The following is a 24,563-nucleotide window of genomic DNA, read 5'->3' as shown; positions in this document are numbered from 1 at the left end:
TTGGGTTTTTGGGCTCCCTTCCTATGTGGAGAAAAAGCCCAAATGTTAGTATCCAATCCCATGAATAGTTGAAGTGGCTGAGGTGAGTTAGGGTTGAGTGAGAGAGAGGTCATTTTGCAAGAGAACACCAAACACTAGAGAGAAGAGAAGAGAGAAAGTTATTTTCGCACATACATAAAGCTGTCTCTTTAAATTGGTCACTGCAGATTCGTTAACCGTTGGATCGAGCTCAAATTTGGACAGAGTGTTCTACACATCTGGTTCTTTAATTTCACCGTTCGGATCTTCAATTCGACATCTGTAGCTGGAGATATTGGCCACGCACAATAACTCTATTTTTGTGGTATTTTCATCTTCTTGTTCTTGTTTTGAAAGCTTTGAAGCTTGGATTGTTTGGCTTGTTGTATGCACGTTTTGTGCAGTAATTTGTGACTCTCTTGTACCCTATTTTTTATCATAGTGAAGCTATATCCTGGTCTTGGTGACTCGTGGTTTTTACTTCTCTCATTGAGGAGGTTTTCCACGTTAAAAATCTTGGTGTGTTAGCTTGTTTATAATTTCTGGTTTATGTGATTTTTTCACTGCTATTGGGTATTATTGTATTGGTGTTAATACTTGTTGTGAGTAGATATTGTTGCTCCTCTAATTCTTGCAAGTAGGGAATTGTGTGTTTTATTCCTATCAATTGGCATCAGAGCTCAGTTTTGGGTATTTGGTTATAACTTGCTTGAAAGATGGAGGCAAATAATTCTACTAGGATGATAAGTTTGAATGGCACTAATTACCATCTATGGAAGGGAAAAATAAAATATTTGTTGTTTGTCAAAAATCTACATTTACCCGTATTTTCTACACAAAAACCAGAATCTAAAACAGATGAAGAATGGGAGTTTGAACACCAACAAGTTTGTGGTTTTATTAGGCAATGGGTAGATGATAATGTTTATAATCACATTGCTAATGAGACTCATGCTAGGACTTTGTGGAATCAAATTGAATCATTGTATGCTTCCAAGTCTGGCAATAATAAATTGTACTTGTTGAATATGTTGATGAATTTGAGATACAAGGAGGGGTCACAAGTATTAGATCACCTGAATGAATTTCAAGGGGTTCTGGATCAGTTGTCAAGCATGGGAATCAAGTTTGAAGATGAGGTTCAAGGATTGTGGTTGCTAAATACTCTACCAGATTCTTGGGAGACATTTCGTATCTCTCTTACTAATTCTGCTCCAAATGGTAAAGTGAGCATGCAACTTGTTAAAGGTGGCATTTTAAATGAAGAGATGAGAAGGAAGACGCAGAATTCTTTGTCACACTCTGAAATGTTAGTCACTGAAACCAGAGGGAGAAATCAGAATAGAGTTCAAAGGGGTAGAGGTAAAAGCAGGAGCAAATCCAAGGGAAGATACAAGAATGTTGAGTGTCACTATTGTCACAAAATGGGTCACGTTCAAAAATATTGCTATCTTTGAAAAAAGGAAAATAAAGGTAAGCAAGAAAAGAAGGATGATAGTGGTAATGATCGTGTATCTTCTATTTCAGATGATCTTCTTACTGTTGATATTGCTGATTAAGAGTACAAGGTCAATCTTGTTTCTGATGATGAGTTCAGCTGGGTAATTGATAGTGGCGCCTCAATACATGTTACACCGAAGAAGGAGTTCTTCACTTCTTATACTCCATGTAATTTTGGAGTACTTAAGATGGGTAATGATGGCTTGGCCAAGGTTATTGGTGTAGGAGATGTTTGTCTTGAGACCAATATGGGAATGAAGCTACTACTCAAAGATGTTAGACACGCTCCAGATGTTCGCTTGAATTTGGTTTCAGTTAAAAGGCTTGATAATGAAGGCTTTGTAAACACTTTCGGTTTTGGACAATGGAAGCTTACTAAAGGCAACTTAGTGGTGGCTCGAGAAAAAGGTACTTCAAGTTTGTATGTGATGCATGCCATGATTGCAAAAGGTAGTGTGAATGCGATTGAAAGTAAGGAAGTTTGTAGCTTGTGGCACAGAAGACTTGGTCATATTAGTGAAAAAGGACTTAGCTATTTAGCTCGAAAGGATGCTCTTTCAGGTTTGAAGAATGCAGAGTTGGAGAAATGTTCTCATTGCATGGCTGGCAAACAAAGAAGATTATCCTTCAAGAAGTATCAACCTTCAAGAAAATCAGACTTCTTGGAATTGGTGCATTCCGATATTTGTGGTCCTTTGAAGGTACGGTCCTTTAGTGGAGCTATTTACTTTATTACTTTTATTGATGATCATTCAAGAAAGCTTTGGACTTATGCTTTGAAAACAAAGAACCAAGCTTTGGAAAAGTTCAAACAATTCCAAGCTTTGGTTGAGAGGCAAACAGGTAAAAAGCTTAAATGTATTCGCACTGATAATGGTGGTGAGTATTGTGGACCATTTGACGTGTATTGCAAGAAGCAAGGCATTAGGCATGAAAAGACACCTCCTAAAACACCTCAGTTGAATGGTTTGGCAGAAAGGATGAATAGAACACTGATTGAAAGAGTTAGGTGTATGCTTACTGAAGCTAAGCTACCTAAAGTCTTTTGGGGTGAAGCGCTACTTACAGCGGCTCATGTGATTAATCTGAGTCCTACAATTGCTTTGGATAATGATGTTCCGGATCATGTTTGGTCGGGCAAAGATGTCTCATATGGTCATTTGAGAGTCTTTGGATGCAAAGCATTTGTTCATGTTCCAAAGGATGAGAGGTCCAAGTTGGATGTGAAGACAAGGCAGTGCATTTTTATTGGATATGGTCAAGATGAGTTTGGTTACAGGCTTTATGATCCAGTTGAAAAGAAGCTTGTAAGAAGCCGTGATGTAGAGTTTGTTGAAGACCAGACTATTGAAGATATTGATAAGGCAGAGAAGAGTCAATCACAAGAGAGCAGTGACTTGACTGATGTAGATCCAGTTCAGCCACCTCCTTCGTCAGAACTAGCAGAGAATCAAGATCAGGTGCATATGCAGCAAAATGAGCCTTTGGTTCCTGATGACCAGGAGATGGGAGATCCGATTGATGTTCCAGTTGATGATGATGCTGATAATCAACCTGAGTTACCTGAAGATCCACCAGGTTTCCATCCTAGGAGGTCTACTAGAGAGCGACGACCTTCAACGAGGTATCCTTCTAGTGAGTATGTAACATTTACTGATGGATATGTGACCTTGACTGATGGGGGAGAACCTGAATGTTATGAGGAAGCTATGGAAGGTGACGACAATAAGAAATGGTTTGATGCAATGCAAGATGAAATAAAATCCTTGCATGATAATCAAACATTTGAGCTTGTGAAGTTGCCAAAAGAGAAGAAAGCTTTGCAGAACAGGTGGGTTTATAGGTTGAAGCATGAAGAAAATTCTCAGTATCCAAGGTACAAGGCTAGATTGGTGGTCAAGGGCTACAGGCAGAAAAAGGGAGTTGATTATAATGAAATTTTTTCACCGGTTGTGAGAAGATCTTCTATTAGGACTATTTTGAGTTTGGCTGCAAGTCTTAATTTAGAGATAAAGCAGATGGATGTGAAAACTGCTTTCCTTCATGGTGATCTTAAGGATGAAATTTACATGGAACAACCTGAAGGTTTCATGGTAAAAGGCAAAGAGGATCATGTTTGCAAATTGAAGAAGAGCTTGTATGGCTTGAAGCAAGCTCCAAGACAATGGTACAAGAAGTTCGAGTCTGTTATGGCAGAACAAGGCTACAAGAAGACTACTTCTGACCATTGTGTATTTGTTAAACAGTTTGCTAGTAATGATTTTATTATCCTTTTGATATATGTTGATGACATGCTTATTGTTGGTCAGAATGCTTCTAGGATTGATATGTTGAAGAAGCAACTTGCAATGTCATTTGCAATGAAGGACCTTGGGCCAGCAAAGGAGATTCTTGGCATAAGAATCGAGCGTGATAGAAAGAAGAAGAAACTTTGGTTGTCACAGGAGAAATACATAGAGACAATGTTACACAGGTTCCAAATGGAGAAAGCAAAGGCCGTTAGTACTCCTCTTGCTACACATTTCAAATTGAGTTGCAAGCAAAGTCCATCAAGTGATGAAGAGAAGAAAGACATGGAAAAGGTTCCATATGCATCAGCCGTTGGTAGTTTAATGTATGCTATGGTGTGCACAAGACCGGATATAGCTCATGCTGTTGGTTGTGTTAGCCGTTTTGTTTCAAACCCAGGAAGAGAGCATTGGAATGCTGTAAAATGGATAATGAGATATCTTCGTGGTACTTCTAACATGAAGTTGTGTTATGGAAGTGATAAGTCTATTCTAGTTGGTTACACTGACTCAGACATGGCAGGAGATATTGACTCTAGAAGGTCCATTTCAGGCTTCTTGATCAACTTTGCAGGTGGAGCTGTGTCTTGGCAATCAAGATTACAAAAATGTGTTGCTTTGTCTACTACTGAAGCCGAGTTTATTGCCATTACCGAAGCGTGCAAGGAGATGCTTTGGATGAAGAAATTCTTGAAGGAACTCGAGTCTGCTCAAGAGAGGTATGTGTTGTTTTGTGATAGTCAAAGTGCTATACATCTTGGTAAAAACTCTACCTTTCATTCTTGATCCAAACATATTGATGTGAGGTATCATTGGATACGTGATATTTTGGATGCTGAGTTGTTGGAACTTGAAAAGGTTCATACTGATGAGAATGATTCTGATATGATGGCCAAGGCATTACTAAGATGGAAGTTTGAAGTTTGTTGCTTAATCGCCGGATTGGCGGTTACCTCCACATAGTCGTGAGGGGGAGATTTGTTGGGTTTTTGGGCTCCCTTCCTATGTGGAGAAAAAGCCCAAATGTTAGTATCCAAACCCATGAATAGTTGAAGTAGCTGAGGTGAGTTAGGGTTGAGTGAGAGAGAGGTCATTTTGCAAGAGAACACCAAACACTAGAGAGAAGAGAAGAGAGAAAGTTATTTTCGCACATACATAAAGCTGTCTCTTTAAATTGATCACTTCAGATTCGTTAACCGTTAGATCGAGCTCAAATTTGGACAGAGTGTTTTATACATCTGGTTCTTTAATTTCACCGTTCGGATCTTCAATTCGACATCTGTAGCTGGAGATATTGGCCACGCACAATAACTCTATTTTTGTGGTATTTTCATCTTCTTGTTCTTGTTTTGAAAGCTTTGAAGCTTGGATTGTTTGGCTTGTTGTATGCACGTTTTGTGCAGTAATTTGTGACTCTCTTGTACCCTATTTTTCATCATAGTGAAGCTATATCATGGTCTTGGTGACTCGTGGTTTTTACTTCTCTCATTGAGGAGGTTTTCCACGTTAAAAATCTTGGTGTGTTAGCTTGTTTATAATTTCTGGTTTATGTGCTTTTTTCGCTGCTATTGGGTATTATTGTGTTGGTGTTAATACTTGTTGTGAGTAGATATTGTTGCTCCTCTAATTCTTACAAGTAGGGAATTGTGTGTTTTTATCACATGAGGAGTCAGATTAATTAGCAAGTTAGTTACACACTTTGCAGTTTTGGAAAAGTTTGTTATACAGCTGTTAATAGTGGTGAACGGTTAGTTAGCAGATTTAGTTAAGGAAGTATATATAGTAGATGGAGTAATTAGAGTTTTGAGTTTTTTGCTCTTGTAAGTCTCATTTTTCCTTGCCTTAGTCAGAAGTAACTTGCTTTTGACCTAGGGCTTCCTCTGTAAACTTTCCTCTGTTCTTGAACCTTCCCTCTCTCTGAACTAACATTTCCACATGGTGCGGTGAGCGTGGAAGGGAGAAAGAAGGAATCAACAGCGAAAATTGGAAGGAGCATTGAGCAGAACCAGAATCCTTGAAGATTCAAACCATGGATCGCGACTCAGCATCCTCAGGCAACTCAGCATCGTCATTTTCGCCAATTGACGTTCAAACGCTCGCGAATCTGGTGAATCAGATCAATATCTTGCAAAGTGTGTAACTAACTTGCTAATTAATCTGACTCCTCATGTGATAGCCCCTCTCAAGCTGGAATTGGCAAAATCAACCATTCCAAGCTTGCTATGACATCTCTCAAAAATGCTTGGAGCTAGAGCCTTTGCAAATATGTCTGCAGTTTGGTTTGCAGTGGAGATTGGGAGTAATTTTGAGGATCCATTCATTGAGCCCTCACATACACCACAAGCCCCTTTAAACCACTCAAATGGAACATACTTGCATTCATCTAATTCATTCAATGATTCATCACATACATCACATGGCTCTTTAGTTCATTCAACTAGACAAGACCTGCATCTATCAAGTTCTGTGGTACGACCAGAACACAATTATCCATCAGCATCTCATGAAACCATTGGAAATGACAGCTCGATCATATACAATGCACCAGCACAAACACATCAACACTTAGACATTAGACAATCAAATAGGATCAGGAGAAAACCATCATATTTAGCAGACTATCATTGTATGACCACTGCATCGGATATAAATCACAACTACATCAATAATCTTCAATTCAATCCTGGAATTTTACAAGATTTTTATCCTAAAGTTTTTGAAAATTTTTTTGAAGAGTCAACTATTCTCTTTTGTGAGTCACAGTCTCAATTTCATAATATACAAATTCAACACTCTACAAACCCTCTATTGCCAAATCCTATTAAAGAACCACAATGCTATGCTGAGGCCATCAGTGATCCATGTTGGCAAGCGGCAATTGAGGCTGAACTCTCTGCATTGAAAGAAAATAAGACTTGGACTTTGACTTCTCTACCTAATGGAAAAAAGGCGGTAGGCTGCAAATGGGTGTTCAAGCTCAAAATGAATTCTGATGGTAGCATTGACAGGTACAAAGCCAGGTTGGTGGCACAGGGCTTTACACAAACTGCTGGTGTTGATTATTTCGAAACCTATAGTCCAGTAGTGAAGATGAGTACATTGCGGATTGTGCTATCCATTGCAGCTGTGCAGAACTGGCACTTACATCAACTAGATGTAAATACGGCCTTCTTACATGGTGATCTTTTGGAGGAAGTTTACATGAAACCTCCACCCGGGTTGAATGTTTCTTCACCAAACATGGTGTGTAGGTTGGACAGATCTCTTTATGGCCTAAAACAGGCAAGCAGGCAGTGGAATTCAAAGTTGTGTGATGCTCTAAGAGCAATTGGCTTCCAACAATCCAGAAATGATTACAGCCTGTTCACTAAAGATTCAAAAGGAGGATTCACTGTTATTTTAGTTTATGTTGACGATTTGATTGTAACAGGGACAGATTTAAGGGAGATTGAATTCATCAAGCATCACTTGCATGAGCTATTCAGAATCAAGGACCTGGAAGAGCTTAAATTCTTCTTGGGGTTGGAGGTGGCTCGATGCAGGAGGGGCATCACTGTATGTCAGAGAAAATATTGCATCGACCTTCTCAAAGAGTATGGGTTACTCGAAGCCAAAACAGTTTCGACACCTATGGACTACACAGTGCCATTGTCAAAGAATTCTGGAACTCCATTAAGCTCAACTTCAGAATACAGGAAGTTAGTTGGAAAACTGTTGTACTTGACCAACACCAGACCGGAGATTGGATATGCAGTTGGAAAACTCAGTCAATTCTTGGATTGTGCCACAGATAAACACTTTGAAGCTGCCATTAGAGTATTAAGGTATCTCAAGGGAGCACCAGCACTTGGGTTGATGTTCTCAGCTCATTCAGACTTAGAGCCAGCGGGATACTCAGACAGTGATTGGGGGACATGTTCGGATAGTAGAAGATCAATATCTGGGTATTGTTTTTTTTTTTGGGAACTTCAATTGTATCTTGGAAGAGTAAGAAACAAAATACAGTTGCAAGTTCATCATGCGAAGCAGAGTACAGGGCATTAGCAATGGCAACTAGGGAAGCTCAGTGGCTGACCTACATCTTGCAAGACTTGAAAGTGAAGTTGGAGAAGTCAATAGCCATATATTGCGACAACCAATCAGCATTACACATTGCAGCAAACCCAGTCTTCCATGAGAGAACAAAGCACATTGAGATAGATTGTCATATAGTGAGAGATAAATGGCAAGAAAAGGTTATCAAATTACTCCCAATCTCCACTGCAAACCAAACTGCAGACATATTTACAAAGGCTCTAGCTCCAAGCATTTTTGAGAGATGTCATAGCAAGCTTGGAATGGTTGATTTTGCCAATTCCAGCTTGAGAGGGGCTATCACATGAGGAGTCAGATTAATTAGCAAGTTAGTTACACACTTTGCAGTTTTGGAAAAGTTTGTTATACAGCTGTTAATAGTGGTGAACGGTTAGTTAGCAGATTTAGTTAAGGAAGTATATATAGTAGATGGAGTAATTAGAGTTTTGAGTTTTTTGCTCTTGTAAGTCTCATTTTTTCTTGCCTTAGTCAGAAGTAACTTGCTTTTGACCTAGGGCTTCCTCTGTAAACTTTCCTCTGTTCTTGAACCTTCCCTCTCTCTGAACTAACATTTCCACAGTTTTATTCCTATCACTTCCCAGTGACAATTTCAAGTTTTCCAAATGCTAAAATGTCAAATAATATTCTAGTAGAAGATAGAACAAATGTAATATATTCCTAATGTTTACATGTAGTCTCTTCACTCATCAATATTTTGATAACTGAATATGTTTAATTTAAGTAGGATTATTTGCAGGGAACAAAGTACTAAAACCCACTCAACATAATGAAGTCATAATTAATGGAAGCAATATAAGAAAAATAACCAAATACACAGAAATAAATACCTGATTTTCAGGATCCAAACGAGTACATGTAAATACGAATTTTCCCCCTTGACTTATCTTGAAAAACTTTACGGTACCTGCCATCTTTTCCAAAAATCTCAAAGATGAAAGTATTGTGTAAGCTTGATGATCATACTTTGCTTGATTCAACTAATGTGTTGTTTGCAGAGTTATGTTATTGAAATCTCATATTCTTTTAAAAATTTTGGCTGGACGTTTATATAGGCAAATTATGCTCCCAATTCGTGGACAGTAGTACATATGAAGTGCACCAATTCGTGACCGCCGCCCCTGGTTTTCCTATTTTGTGGATGGCAGACACTAAATGGCTGTCCCCCCATTTCGTGTCCGCCGCAGGTGAGTTGGACCCTGCAGCTATCGCCTCCATTTTGCGGGCACCGGGAGTGTGTTGATGGGCAACTCCATTTCGTGGGCCACGCCCTTGAGTTGGCAATGCGTATTTCAAACAAAATTCTAATCTATGCGGAATTAATGTTTTTAAAATATTTAATTATATAAAAAAGCCTTTTTAAAATATGACATCTTTTGATTGTATTAAATACAAAAATATCAAATTGTTTTAACCTTAAATTTTTTGTAGAGTAATCCCTTTTATATATATATACTGTTTATATTATAAATACATACATAAGAATCTAATGAATAAATTTATCATTTTTTTTAAAAAAAGTATAAAAAATTATGGTACTATATTATTGTGCAATTAATAATAATAATAATAATAATAATTTTATTTTATTTTTATTTAGATGGAGGACTATTATGTCTAATGAAAAAAAAATATTAAAATTAATTTGTGTATTAATTTTTTTAGGACATATCCACTTTTAAAATTTTTAGAGACTGATCTGGATAATTACTTTGTCAAAAAATGAACTTTGGACTGATTTGTCTGTCGAAATAAAATCTTGGGATTGATTTGTGTATTAATTTTTTTTAGGGACTAAAATATCTGTTTTTAAATTTCTTAAGAACTGATTTGGGTAGTTACTCTAACTTTTATATTATTGTCTATTATAGTATTTTCTAAATTTTAAAAACTATTTTATCAAATGAATGTGTTGTTGCTTGTATTTGTTAAAAGTCATTTTTAATTTAATTTACTAAATATAGATATTATTTTTAAAAAAATATTTTTTAAAAATAAATACTATAATACTTTTGATATTGTATCTAACTTACTAAAAAAGACAAATACATAATATTTAATAAATTTTAAATATTTTATTTTTTATTTTAAAAATAAATTAAACAATTTAAACACCATAATAAAAGTATTATAAATTTTATCTTTTTTAAAATTTATATTTTTAAAAAATAAAAGTTTTAAAAATTGGGAGAGAGAAGTTGTGGTGAGGTAGAGGCAATGGTCGCGTTGATTTTGGAGTTGGAAATTATGGGGGGATTAGATTTTACTCATTTTAGAGGAGGAAGAGAAGAAAATTAGAAAAGTGAGAGAAAAAACAAAAGAAATTGATAAGGCCGTATAAGATAATGTTTTAAAATAGAGTAAAAAATTATTTTAGTTTTAATTTGTTTTTTATTTTTATTTTAAATTTTTTATTTATTTTATTTTAGTCTTTTGATTAAAAATAATTTTTTAAAAAAATCTTTTTTTTTGAAGAAAATGATAAAAATTCGTAATTGTAATGTTTATAGTGACTTTTGTAATGATTTGAGAATAAAAATGATAAAATAATAAAAAATAATAATAACATAGAAAAAAATAATATTTTTAAAAGAAAAAAAATAATTTTAACTAAAAACTTAAATAGGACTAAATAAACAATTTAGAATAAAAATAAAACATTTCAAACTGTAGAAACGAAATTAGACTCAATTTAAATATTAGAGACTAAATTATTACTTTACTCTTTAAAATAATTGATATAAATGTTATAAAAAATATATTTTATTTTTTTATTATAAGCCATAGAGGTTATAAGTAACCCGAAAACAAAGAAAACAAAGCACTTCCAGACTTCCAGTAGATCAGGCAGGTACTTCTGGAAATGGATCCTCTCCATTTTTTTGGTCATTGAAGAGAATAAAATATGATCTATTATCTTTAATTCTACAAGTGGGACCAAAAATAAATGAGAGAGAGAAAGTAATGAAGGATAAAATTTTTTACTCGATACCATCCAATTTTTTACTTTTTTTCCACTGAAGATGATCCACTTCCGGTACTTCTCCAGTAAAAAATTGTAAATTATCATTTTAACTTTTAAAAAATACAGTTTTCATAAAATAATCATCTAAAAAATATATATTTTGACATATAAAGATAATTTTAATTTGACAGAATACATTTTTTTATAAGTTGCAAATATCTTATACATTTTATCTAATTTTTTTGTTGAAATATTTGAAAAATTATTTAAAATTAAATAAAAAACTGATAAAATATCTCAATCTAAACCTACTTTTTCAAGTTGCTTTTGAATTTTTTTTTCTATTCACGAAAAAAAAATATACTGAATACTAAATTACTAAATTTAAATTATGAAAATATCTCATTTAATTTGTAAAAAAATATGTCGAAATATGATATTTAGAATCTTCTTTTTTAACTATATCTCCCTATATTTGATGCATTTTATCAAATTAACATCATTATTAGAGAACCAAATATTTTTTAATTTTAAAAATCATTTTATCAAAAAATTAAATACACGTTTTTTTGTCAGAAACTTTTAGAGGTTTTTTTTTGTTATTAATTTTTTAGAGGTTAAAATGATAAACTCCTCTTAACAAAAAACAAGATCCAACTATGTGGAAGGCCCACTTATAAAGAAGAAAAGAGCTTCTTTTTTCTGTTTCTCTTCGTAACATTTTTCCATTGCAGATTGGCACACATGTCCGGTGAGATTTTATTACTTTTTTTTTTGGACTTGCATAGTTTTACTGTTAAAATCCTAAGTTTAGAATTTAGATAATGTTTACCAAACTGGGCTGTACCAAGCTCACGGGTAAATATTTTATGAAAGTTTGTTGACAATAATAGTTCCATGACAGAGTTGGTTTAGTAATTAGTTTACTAGTTTAATTAAATAAATATTAAAAGTTTGAACCAAGTTGGATTGGTTTAGTGGTTAGCTCACTAATCCGCTTAAGTAAGTGTTGGAGGTTCGAATTTTACCTTGTACATGCAGCAACTCATTAGCCAACGGCAAACTCTTAAATGGAGCTCAGTACCGCAGGACGGATTAGTCCTTGACCTGTCGAGTTGGAGGATACCGTGAAAAACCAAAAAAAAAAAAATATATATTAAAAGTTTGAATTTTATTTTGTACATGTAACAACTTATTTGCCAATAATAAACTTTTAAATAGAATTTGATTAGTTTTTAATATTTTAAGTTGAAAGACACCGTGTAAAAAAAAAAAAAAAAGAAAGAAAGAAAGAAGATAATAACATGATATGAGTGACAATGAAGACTAGAATAATAAAAAGAACTAAAATTTATATCAACTTTTTTCATTAGTTAAATTCTAATTAAAAAAAAAAGGGCTCAAAACCGAGACAGACGATAAGACAGAAATTGTTACCTTCAAAGTAGTACCATCAGTTGACAAATTCTATAGAACAACTTTGATAAAGCCAAAAAGTTCCACTATAAATTTTACACTAATTGGAATGGATTAGTATCGACATCCAATAATTATCCAAGTGATAATACTTAATACAAATCCAATAATCCCTTCAGTTGTATTTTACTTTTTAATCAATTATCCTTTCAGTTGTTACTGTATAAACATATGAAGGAATATTTATTGTCGATTTTGTCCGACAATTGAATAAAAAAATCAAAAGATTCCTAATTATTATAGTCGATTTATAAGTTCTAATCTGCCCGCAGAAGCGAAAAAAACATGTGCGCCGCTAAGCAAAATATATGAAAAGCTAAAACAAGTATTTATCCAGAGACGGCTTAAAACAAGTATCAATTATTATGTCACTTTTAATAAAAGCAAATGATGATTTCTATATCCAACCAGAAATTGATTCACAGAATTATAAATATTTTGTGTATCCTTTAAGCTTTGGAACAGTATCGAAATAAATCATTACAAGAGATAATGGAAGAAAGGGAAATAAAATAATATTGAGAAATAGATTTAATCATAGAAGTGGAAGCTTTAATCATTTTATTCAACAGAGCACAAAGAGTATGCAGCATTAAACAGCACACACTCAAACTTATCAGATTAGAAGGGTCTAAATTTCCCTCCAAACAAAATCACTAGAATCTTCTCTCATTTTCTATTTTTTCCTATAGAGATTTACAGAAAGATTACAGAACAAGCCCATAGCAATCTTCAATGAAGATTTTGAAGATAAGGACTTGTTAAGATTCTTAAGACGTGTGAAATCAGCTCAAATCCCTTCCTAATCTAGCAGTAATATACTAATTCAATATACAAACAACAGACACAATCTATTTACACAACAAAGGGAAAAGCTGTGATCATATCATCACTTTGTTCTCTTTTCCCTTGACTTAATACTGTTCATCATCTGATGCAAACAAGGCCACTGAAATTGAAGCCAGCTTCCCACTATTCAGCCTTGACTTGGATTTCCTCAATGGTGCCTTTGGAGTTGCAATTTCCTCAAACCCTTTTGCATCATTAAAATTAATGGAAGAATGAAAGGAATCAAAAGTTTTCTTCTTTGGAGTACTGTACTCAAAGTGGAACCTCTTTGCAACTTCAGCCTGCAATAGAATAAAAATCCACCATCAGTTACCAAATTAGAACCCTAAACTAAATTTAGAAACACTTAGAAATGGTACTTGATACTCACTGCTTCGCTAATCGTTTTCGAGACATGCAGAAGCTGCTCCAAATCCTCATGGTCCACACCACACAGCACCCTAATCTGCAATTGACACAATTAGGGGTTACAAAAAATTCAGAATTCTGCATTTCATTCAAATCAGTGAACTTGAAAATAATAATTAAAAAATAAACACAATTTTTAGAATTACTATTACACCATCAGAATTGAAACTCACCAGAATATCAAGAGGAAGGGCTTCAAGGAGAGACCTTTCAGAGTTGAAGTTGAACCTCCCACTACACACTCTCTTCAATGGAGCCATATCAGTTTCTGAATCAAGAGGAGAACCTTCTACATTGCTAGAAACAACCCTCTTCCTTCCAAGTGATCGTGTTCTTGTAAAATTATAGCCCTCAAACCCTATCGCCATGTCTTCCAATGAACCCTAGTAATCCCCAAAATAATAAACTTAACAGCGCTAAAACTTCGAACTTTCCTTCTCTAACCTGCAAATACCCAAAACCTTAAGGATCAGAAACAGGCCACGAAGTCACAGCACCGAATGAAGTATTTAATTACAGAATTTTGAAACAAATTTTTGAAAAAATCCAAAAAGCGGGAACGCTACGTGCCAGTTTCAACAAACTCAGGAAAAAAATAGGGAAGAAATGAGACAGGAAACGTACCTAGATATACGAGGGTTTCCAATTAGGAAAGAAACCGAGAAAATTGGGGAAAATGGAATTCTCTTTTGTGTTACTGTTGAAATTTTCTGCCTTTGATCAAACTCAACTACTCTCTTCTCACTTGCCTTATTAAGATTCTTCGTATTTTGGGGGAACAAATGAGTCCTGCTCCTTATATATGAACCAACTAATTTGAAAAAAGAAAATGAAAAAATGAAAAAGCTTTTGAATTTTTTTTTATTAAAGCAATTGCCTGTGCACAGTAGAAACGCGTGGAAAATTGGCGAAATTTCGGAGAAAATGTCTACTCTCTTTTTTTTTTAATCTCTTTCTATATCTCTCTGGAAATGGCGGTTAAAAATTGGAGAGAGAGAGTGTGGAAAACTAGCCGTTGTGACGGGACACGTGGCGAAGTGGGAAAGCTTTGGGCGACACAAGTGGGTTGATGACGTGGTTCATGGTCGGCTCGAGTCGGCTTTGTCGGTTGCTTCCTGACCACGTTCATGAGTACGTGGACGTAGGGATGACCTGGACCCTCACCGTAGTGGATCACACCCCACTATATTATACTCTGTCTGCGATGACACGTGTGAAAGGTCCTTGATCAACGGTGGAAAGTGGTTAAACTAACTGGATAGTGGGACCCATTTGAGAAAGTCTTTGGTGTTTTTGAGTTTGACGTTGTATTCCAAGTAGGCGGCTGGCGGCTTTTGCTTGTTTGCTTTGGCTGTTACATGTTTTTATTTCGGGGTAATTTCTAATTTGTGTTAATTGCTTAGGCTATGTTTGGTTGGAAGGAAAGAAATAGAGAGAAAAGAAATAGAAAGGAAAGAAAGGAAAAGAAAGAAATTGAGTGGATTTTTATTTTTTTTAGATGTGTTTGGATGAAAGGAAAATAAGAAGGAAAGAAATAGTATAAAAAGACAATTTTATCCTTTTATTATAAAATATATTGAAAAAAGTAAAGGGGTAATATTGGAAGTAGAGAGAGAGAATTAATTTTCTCTCCATTTTCTCTCCATTGTTGGAAGGAAAAAAAATGGTGGACCCCACCAATATTTTTCCATCCATTTTCCTTCCTCTCCCATTTCTCTCCTCAATCAAACAAGGGAATAACTATTTTCCTTCCAATTTCTTTCCCTTCCTTTTCCTTCCTCCCATTTTCACCTCAAACAAACATAGCATTAAGGAGTAAGAGTAAAACAAATGTTGAAGTGCCGATGCTAAGTCAACAGCTGTATGAATGAATGTATGTATGGGAATCAATCATTGATGATGAAACATGGCAGCGACATCTTCTCTGGACAGGTGTGGAAAGCAATTAAGCAAAGTGGGAAGGTGGTGAAGTGGATAAAATTAAATGAAAACAATAAAGAAAACTTAGCGAGAGCAAAGTTTCTTGAATCACATGCCGAAAGCGAGTTTAGCATACAAACAACTTAAATGTGACATTGTATACAAAATAATTAAATGTAATAATATATTAATCTTGTTGCATATGTATGTTACTATCATAAAGTACTTAAGAGTGTATTATTGAGCTAAAAAAATAGTTATTAACTTCCATATATTGACATAAGTAGTCATATTCTTTTTCTTTATCTTTTAGGGGAAAAATGTTTTTTTTTTGTGTATTAAATTATTAATATATAATCGAATATATGTAACAAAATTAAACTTCAAGATGAAGCCTGGCATCAAACTAATTCCTCAAACTGTGTACAGTTCTAATTTGAAAAGAAAAGAAAAAAAAAAATCCAATCTAAAAGCTTAGAGAAAGATGCTTTACGAAATATCGTTAGTAATAAGCTAATAAAAACTAGAGAAATAATTTGAATATCACTCTGTTCAATTTGAAGTAAACATTTATCCTCTAATATAAAATAGTACATTATATATACATACAACCCTATTTATCTATATGTACAATCTTTTTCAAACAAAAAATATTACCATATTACCATTTTATAGGTTACACTGTTACAGTACTTTCGGTTTAATGCTCACATTTTTGCCTTATGTTATTCAATACCGTGTATAATTGTATTTTTGTATTGCAATTCTTATAAAATTATAATTCAGGGATTAGGCACGCAGCGGAATATTTCTTCTTTTGCATCGGATTCCTTGGCACCTTTAATTCGAGGGATTAGGTGGCGGAATGGCATTTTACTTTGCCTTGGATTCCTTTGCCATTTTGTGATCATTAAGAAGCCAACCAATCACCTTTATGAGGATGCCTAGATAAGAATCTTATATTTTATGACCATAAAGATATTTCCTTACTTGTAATCTTTGCGAATACATTCACTCTGCCTAATAGTTTTTGTCAATCAATATCCACCGACGATTCGAATAAAGAAAATAAATAAAAATCCAACCAAGAGCATATATTCTTTCACATAATTACTTTGTTCCCCTTTGCATTATTTGCATTTTTTAATTAGCGATCGGTGCTGCTTCACCACAGTGGAGATGCCAGAATTTCTATCCTATTATATAAGCTTTATCCGAACGAATTCATATGTAAATTTCAGCAAAAAAATTTGGATAAAACTTACTTTTTCTTTTGTAACCCTTGTGATCAGGGATTAAAATTGGTCAATACTCACCTAGGAAATTATCCAACCACCAAGCTAAACAAAACTGCCTGTGGTTTACTGTTTACGCGTGACGGTACTCATGGTTATTACAAAAGGGCTCCAAAGTACTTTCAAATGCCATATATAGCTGAGGCCAGGTGGCTGCCCACTTTGACCAGGTTTTCTTTCTTTCTTTTATTGGTCGCCAAGTCCACCGTCATGAAAAGGAAGACGAACGCGCTGACGCCTGCCGTGGGGTTTCAAGTTTGACTCGTGCCTAGAACTTTGAAAGCAATGGCACATGAAATACCGACCACAAACAGGGTCCATCTTAAGTCAACTTAAAATTTATATTTGTAAAAAATTATGTACGCAAAACTTTGATTGGATCAGGCTTTTGTCTAATGAATCAGACCATGAACCATTTTTATCATTGGCTCCCCAAAACCAAAGGGGTCTCGTTTTCCTCATTGGTACAATGCGGATTAAGAATTTGAGTCCAAGTTTTCACTTTCAGTCTGATCCATGAAATTGCCATCCTCCTTCAAACCAAAACTCCACATCGAGACGCAGTTTTCATGACCTACATTAGACATTAAACATACTCAAAATTATCAATGAAGGGCAATGAAATTGGCAAATAAGCCTCTATATATATTGAATCTCAGAATTCCATGAAATCTAAAAGTATATCAGTGCAACTGTTAAACTTATCAATTCCATAATTCAAATATTGAATGAAAACCGTGTAAAAAATAGAAGAATCAACAGAGGAAAAAACAAGTGTCAGGATCAAAATACCACTCAAACTCAAGTCTTCATTGTCGTCATCAGGAATTACAAATCTTCGGTGACCTGAGGAAGACACGGCATGGGGCAGAAATGGATGGAAAGAGAAGCCATTAACTGTGTCTGCAAAAAAAAAAAGGGGGGGGGGGGGGGGGGGAGCTTATAAACAGTTATGAGAATGAAAAAATGTGCACAAAGAACACCTGCGGCCAACTAGCTGGTAGCTCCTAATAGTATATCATTGTGTTGCTTGAAAAACAATGTTACGGGACTTGCATTCCCCACTTTTGATAACTACCAAATACGTTGGGACTTTAAAAGAATGAATGAATACAGAGATTCAAAATTATGTCTCATTAGTCGTTACATGATATGGGGCTTGCAATTATTAGATTATCTGCAAACAGAGGAAAGGAAGATGGGGAAGAATGCAGCCTATGCGAAAATCAGGAAATAGACAAATAGAACATGGAATTAGGATAAATTGGGGTAAGCACAAAAAATCAGATCATGCAATTAAACCACCATGACTAATTGATTATCTCTCATTAAAGAAAATTCAGTTCACTGCCATAACGCCACTGATATTTTGATGCATGTAACAATCAATCCAGAGTCAAAATACAAGGTTCACAAATCACAACAAAAATAAAAATAAAATTAGAAGCTGAACTAAAGGGAACATGAGGAAACAGATATTATCAAAATGGTGGAACCCGACAAGCTATGTGAAAAACCCACAATGGGTAAACAATTGAGATGGTTTCGCCCATTACATAGTTTTAACTCTGAACTTCAAGTAATGGGGGAAGAGGAAGCAAGACCTAATTTTAGCATGAATGAAACATCACTGAGCATATGCATTGCAGATGTGATCCAAATAAGGCAGCATACTTCAAGAAAACTGATAGGTCAGATAAGCGTAAAAGATGAGTTATCAAAGCCCAACCATCATCTTTGAAGAGTACAAGAATTAAGTACCTAATGCAGCCTGGAAGCCTGATACCCACTGCCCAGTTTGAAGATCGTATATATGTACTAAGCCATCCTGAAGGGATTATCATTTAGAACCATAAGCCAAATATTAATTGACTGTCATTGATAGAAAATAGGAATGGTTTAGAAAGAAACCTGGCCGCCTGTACCAAGATGCTGACCAGAAGGGTCAATATCAAAAAGTATCCGCTGATTGGTGCTTTCTGATGATCTGTATAACCTAGTAACATGGTGCATACATGCATCTCAGCATTGAACATGTATAGGCGTGGAGTAAATAGTACATTAATTCCTTGGGGGTGGGAATCTAAAGATCACAGGAAACAAGGTGCTTGGAGTCTGTCAATCAAGATTTCATATGAATGGCAATTTATACAGGCAAAAAAGTGGGTCATCATGAGTTAAGAAATACTGCAGCTATATTAGCTATGGATTTCACAAATTTAACTACATTGTAGCCAAGCAGAGTATGTCCCTCATATTATCTGATCCTTTAAATGTCTAATAGTGGGCAGGTCTTGACAATTTCAACAAGTCCTTTGTTTTCAGGGAAGCACTTGCAACTTGAGAGTAGGTAAGACTTTGCTTCAGTTTTGTTCATTAGCATCTACACTCCATACCATTATACTTAATATTTTCAATTCACATATAAATAAAACACAGGAAAGAGAACCAAGAGAATATTACTTGAAGACACAGTCAACAGCTTTGCGCACATCCCAGCATAGTATGTAAGGGTCCTTCAAGAAATTTGAATATCTGATATTGGTGAATAATCATATATATAAAATATATGACAAGAAACAGTGGTAAATGCAACCATAAAATAAGGAAGGGGAGCTACATCAGAGATATTTAAGTAAATTAACCAAAGAAAACATTATTCATCAAGTTGAAAACAACCTAGGTAGAGAAGGAAATATGAAAATCTTACCTTCCGACCTCCACTATATAGATAATTTCCGTCTCTGGAAAACTGGACCTGAAGGAGGGGGAATTTTAGACTTTCTTCTTTGTTTCATATTCAGAACCAATTAATTACAAGCAAAGGTGACTTACATGCGTAATCCCACCTTCTTGACCATGCAAAACGTACAAGAGTTCCATGTTATCTTCCCTATAAATGCCAGTAGTTTGACTGTATGAACCCAAAGCAAGCATTCCAGTATGAGATGGAGAGAAGGCCATTGCAGATATGATACCTGCATGGTAAAAATTTAGGGTTTAGGATGAATTATATGCATATATTTGGGTTGGAGTATGTTCTCATTATTGCACAATGATTACCATATTTTTTCTCTAAATAAAAGATTAAAATCTAATTAATATACCTAATTTGAAAAAATACCTGTTTGGCCTTCTTTTTTATCTTTTGCTGTTGAATACAATTCAAAATCTCTGCCAGGACGATGTAGATCAAACATCCTGATACATTTGTTGTATCCAGCAAATATCCTACAAAATAAACAATAGATTTAGGTTCATCATCTAATAATAAAAGTCATAATTTAATTCATCACACTGATCACCACAATCAGAGTAAAAAGCTCTACCACATTGTGAAAAACAACATCATGGATGGGATATTGACTTTAGATAAAACAGGCAGAAATCCGAAGCATTGGTCCATGACATTTTAATTAAATAAACCTAAGGGGTGATAACATGTTTAATTGTCCTGAAGAAAGTCTCTTTTTAAGAGAGAGAGAGAGAGAGAGAGAGGGGGGTGACTTTCGTGGATGATATATAAGGTCTCTTTCAGATATATTTAAAAAAATGAAGCACAAGTTGTCAAAGGAAAAATGCATTACGTAATATGTAAACTACTGGTCCTCAAAAGAAACATGTTACTTACTTAGTCCCGGCAGGATTAAAAGCAACTGAAAATGCCGCAGTAATCTCATCCATGTTATCATAAGCTCGATACGTGCAACGTAGCTGCATGTTTAACCCAACAAAAGAAAAAGAAAAAGGATCAGAAACTCCAATAATAGCACTATAGAAAACAGAATGTGTAACCACTGCTCAACATAAGCTGGAACTGACACTTGGTATGAATCTCATAACCACAGTACACTCGTGATCAATTTGACACGCTTCTTTTTCTTTAAAATGAATAAATAAATTTATCGGCACAATAGAGGTTTAATTTGAAGATTTTGGCATCAAGCAAAACAAATGGAGTAGACGAGCTTCCTAGTTTGCAAATTAAGCTCATGAGTGAAGAAGCAGTACCTGTCCCAAAGTAGCATCCCATAGATGAATAGGATGGTCGCGAGTAGTAGTTGCAAAAACATTGGTCACAGGATCTGAAACATATGCAAATTTTATTGCCAAATCTTCGTTCATATAGACCAATAAGCATGATAATCAATAATCATTCAAGATATAAAAAAAGTTCTGGAGTTTAGGAAGGAACCTGATGCAGACATGTAAGGATACCAACAAAAATCATGTATAGGCTCTCCTTCACTCATAACTAGACTCGCCGCAAAGGAATCTACAACCACCACCAACAACAACAAAATGATTTGACTACTACGCTTGCATGCAAAAGCATTCAAAACAGCAAGAATACGTCATCGTTGCAGGGAGCATACCGTCATCAGATTGTGAAGCATCAACCAGAGTGGCGGCTTCAGGGTCCGGTCTGAAAGATAGAAAGCAAAAGCGATTTCGGTGCATTTTACGGAATAAATAGATGATAATGGAGGAAGAGGGGAAGTTATTTTACAGAGTGAAGATGCGGAGAGTGTTGTCGTCGGAAGTGGTGAGGAAACAGGAACCATCGGGCGACCTGAAAGAAAGAGAGGGAGAAAAGATGAATGCGAGGCATGAAAGAGAGTATGAAGAAGGTGAGTTTGTTAGTTAGCTAGTTACCATTTGACGGCTTTGAGGAAGTTGTTAGGGTTAGAGGGAGTGACGAACTGATTATGGAAGTGGTAGGTTCGGTGAGGAGGGAGATCGAAGCGAAAGCGGGGCCACGAGTAGTCGGTGGAAACGGAGTGTTGGATGGGGCTTGCTACTTGAAGCTCCTCTTCTGCTCCCATGGCTCTGCTCAGCGCCTCTTCTGTGGCAATTACAACCGCCAAAACTCCCTCTCCTCTTTGTCATGCTTTCTGCTCTGTTCTTTCTCTTTTCTAAACGATTAAAAAAAATTAAAGATTAAAAGTTTTCTTTTTCAACATAATTTTTAAGAAAAAGGGTCAACTAAGTGCAAACGTTTTTTTGGTTAATATTAATAATTTTTTAAAATGTAAATCCTAAATTTTTCATTTTAATCTAAATCTTAATCTTGTTGTAAAATAAATAAAAAAATATACTAAATATAAAATAAAGATGTATAAATAGAAAACTCTAGTATTAATATTTACTACAATATAATTATCTTACTATAATAATAGAAGTAATTTATATATTCACTACTATTACTATTATATATTAGTAACGTATGGAAAGAGAAGAAGACAATATTTAGAAAGAGGGGAGATTATTATTATTATTGATGTGTTATGGCTTAAGCCTCTATTTATACACATACAAAATCTTGATTTTCCACACTTCATTAATTGAAAATCAAATATTCTTTCCTTGAGAAACTGAGCCGCCCAAGAATTAAATGGGTATCCAACTCATTTCTCATTCTTATTACAATACTCCCCTTGGATGACTATTTAGGAATATGCCTCATTAAAACCTTACTAAAGAAAACTCAGTGGAAAAAAAACTTTAGTGAAGGAAAAAGAGTACAATATCCTTTGTGATGGGACTGCCTCATTAAAAATCTTGTCAAGAAAAACCCAATGGGAAAAAACATGACCAAGGAAAAAAGAGTACAATCTCCCCCTCATGCCAACATCATTTAATGTCTCGAAATCGGCGCATCCCAATCTCATGTACCAATCTTTCAAAGGAGGATTTTGGGAGTGACTTTGTAAATAAATCTGCCGGATTATCACTTGAGCGGATCTGTTGGATATCAATTGTCCCTTGATTTTGAAGATCATGAGTGAAGAAGAATTTGAGAGAAATATGCTTTGTTCTATCACCTTTGATGTATCCGCCTTTAAATTGAGCAATGCATGTTGTATTATCTTTAAACAGGACAGTTTGAGTTATCTTATGATCAATCAGTCCACATGATGACAGAATATATTGAATCAGACTCCTCAGCCAAAAACACTCGCGACTAGCTTCGTGAATCGCCAGTATTTCAGCATGATTAGAGGAGGTTACTGCTATCGTCTGTGTCGTGGACCTCCATGATATAGCTGTACCTCCATATGTGAACATATATCCAGTTTGAGATCTCCCTTTATATGGATCAGACAAGTATCCAACATCTGCATAGCCAACTAATTGTGACTTGGATCCATAGGGATAAAACAATCTCATATCAACCGTCCCATGAAGATATCGAAAGATTTGCTTGATTCCACTCCAATGTCTTCTGGTTGGAGAGGAACTATACCTTGCTAGTAAATTCACAGCAAATGATATATCGGGTCATGTATTATTAGCAAGATACATTAGCGCTCCAATGACACTAAGATATGGTACTTCAGGACCAAGGATATCTTCATTCTCTTCTTTAGGACGGAATTGATCATTTTTCACATCCAAAGATCTTACGATCATTGGGGTACTTAAGGAATGTGACTTATCCATATAAAATCTCTTCAAGATCTTTTCTGTGTATGTTGTTTGATAAATAAAGATCCCACTTTTTATATACTCGATCTCCAGGCCGAGACAAAACTTAGTCTTTCCAAGATCTTTCATCTCAAACTCTTCTTTAAGAGTTTTTATAATTGTTGGAATCTCTTCAGGAGTCCCAATGATATTTAAATCATCAACGTACACAGCAATTATAATGAATCCAGATGCAGATTTCTTTATGAAAATACATGGACAGATATCATCATTCTTAAATTCATTTTTGGCCAGATACTCGGTAAGACGATTATACCACATTCGTCCAGATTGCTTTAGACCGTATAAAGATCTTTGCAATTTAACTGAGTATAACCCTTGTGAATATTCATTAGATGGTTTAGATATCTTTAGTCCTTCAGGGACTTTCATATAGATATCCCAATCTAATGAGTCGTATAAATAGGCTGTTACCACATCCATTAAATGCATATACAGTTTATGATATGCAGATAAACTGACCAAACAACACAATGTTATCGCATCCACTACAGGGGAATACATTTCTTCATAATCTATACCGGGCCTTTGTGAAAAACCTTGTGCCACAAGTCGGATTTTGTAGTGCACAACTTCATTTTTCTCATTTCGTTTTCTCACAAATACCCACCTGTATCCAACAGATTTTACATCTTCTGGTGTACGGACTACAGGTCCAAAGACTTCACGTTTTGTAAGTGAGTCTAATTCAGCCTTCATGGCTTCTTTCCATTTTGGCCAATCATTCCTTTGCCGACATTCTTCGACTGATCTTGGCTTTCATGCATGATGTTTAATGCCATGTTATATGCAAATATATTTCATTGACAATTGTCTTATTTCGGTCCCATTTCTCTCCTGTAAAGACATAATTTATCGAGATCTCATCATTTTCACAATTTTCAGGTACCTGAACGTCTTCTGGCGTTAAAATTATATCAGAATTTTGGACAACTGCAGGTGTCTTTACTGTGGCTTTTTCAACAGGAATAGTATTTACCTCTTTTCTCTTTCGAGGATTTTTATCTTTGGAACCGACAAGCCTGCCACGCTTGCTTCAGTGGCTACTTGTCCTACTGGGACATCAATTCGAATTGGGGCATTTTCCGCTGGTATATAAGATTTGGTAATTCTCTTTGTATCGAAAAATGCATAAGGTAATTTATTTGCTATTCTTTGCAAATATATAATCTTTTGAACTTGTAGTTCACATTGCCCTGATCGAGGATCTAAATGCATCAACGATGATGCATTCTAATTAAGTTCCTTTTCAGGAAGCTTATT

The 24,563-nt window shown here is 35.1% G+C and overlaps 2 protein-coding genes across 2 annotated transcripts; both read right to left on the bottom strand.

The window, feature by feature from the left end:
• Positions 1-12,869: 12,869 nt before the first annotated feature.
• On the bottom strand, positions 12,870-16,913 carry LOC112728620 (F-box protein At1g61340). Its single transcript, XM_025778843.2, has 4 exons — positions 14,221-16,913; positions 13,770-14,040; positions 13,559-13,633; positions 12,870-13,469 (listed from the first exon to the last, which is right to left on the bottom strand). Exons 2-4 carry the CDS (start codon positions 13,962-13,964, stop codon positions 13,254-13,256), a joined length of 486 nt encoding a protein of 161 aa, XP_025634628.1. The 5' UTR covers positions 13,965-14,040; positions 14,221-16,913; the 3' UTR covers positions 12,870-13,253.
• A 284-nt stretch (positions 16,914-17,197) lies between these two features.
• LOC112728619 (uncharacterized) lies at positions 17,198-21,773 on the bottom strand. The gene is made up of 14 exons (XM_025778840.2): positions 21,468-21,773; positions 21,322-21,384; positions 21,188-21,237; positions 21,007-21,087; positions 20,823-20,896; positions 20,443-20,525; positions 19,936-20,042; positions 19,647-19,789; positions 19,522-19,569; positions 19,275-19,327; positions 18,723-18,807; positions 18,573-18,639; positions 17,604-17,714; positions 17,198-17,385 (listed from the first exon to the last, which is right to left on the bottom strand). The coding sequence occupies exons 1-14, from the start codon at positions 21,635-21,637 to the stop codon at positions 17,288-17,290; spliced, it is 1,233 nt and encodes a 410-aa protein (XP_025634625.1). The 5' UTR covers positions 21,638-21,773; the 3' UTR covers positions 17,198-17,287.
• Positions 21,774-24,563: the final 2,790 nt, after the last annotated feature.

Source organism: Arachis hypogaea, chromosome 12, assembly GCF_003086295.3.
Source record: "Arachis hypogaea cultivar Tifrunner chromosome 12, arahy.Tifrunner.gnm2.J5K5, whole genome shotgun sequence".
Taxonomy (NCBI): domain Eukaryota; kingdom Viridiplantae; phylum Streptophyta; class Magnoliopsida; order Fabales; family Fabaceae; genus Arachis; species Arachis hypogaea.
Note: the sequence above shows the minus strand (reverse complement) of the source record. Positions and strands in the feature narration are given on the sequence as shown.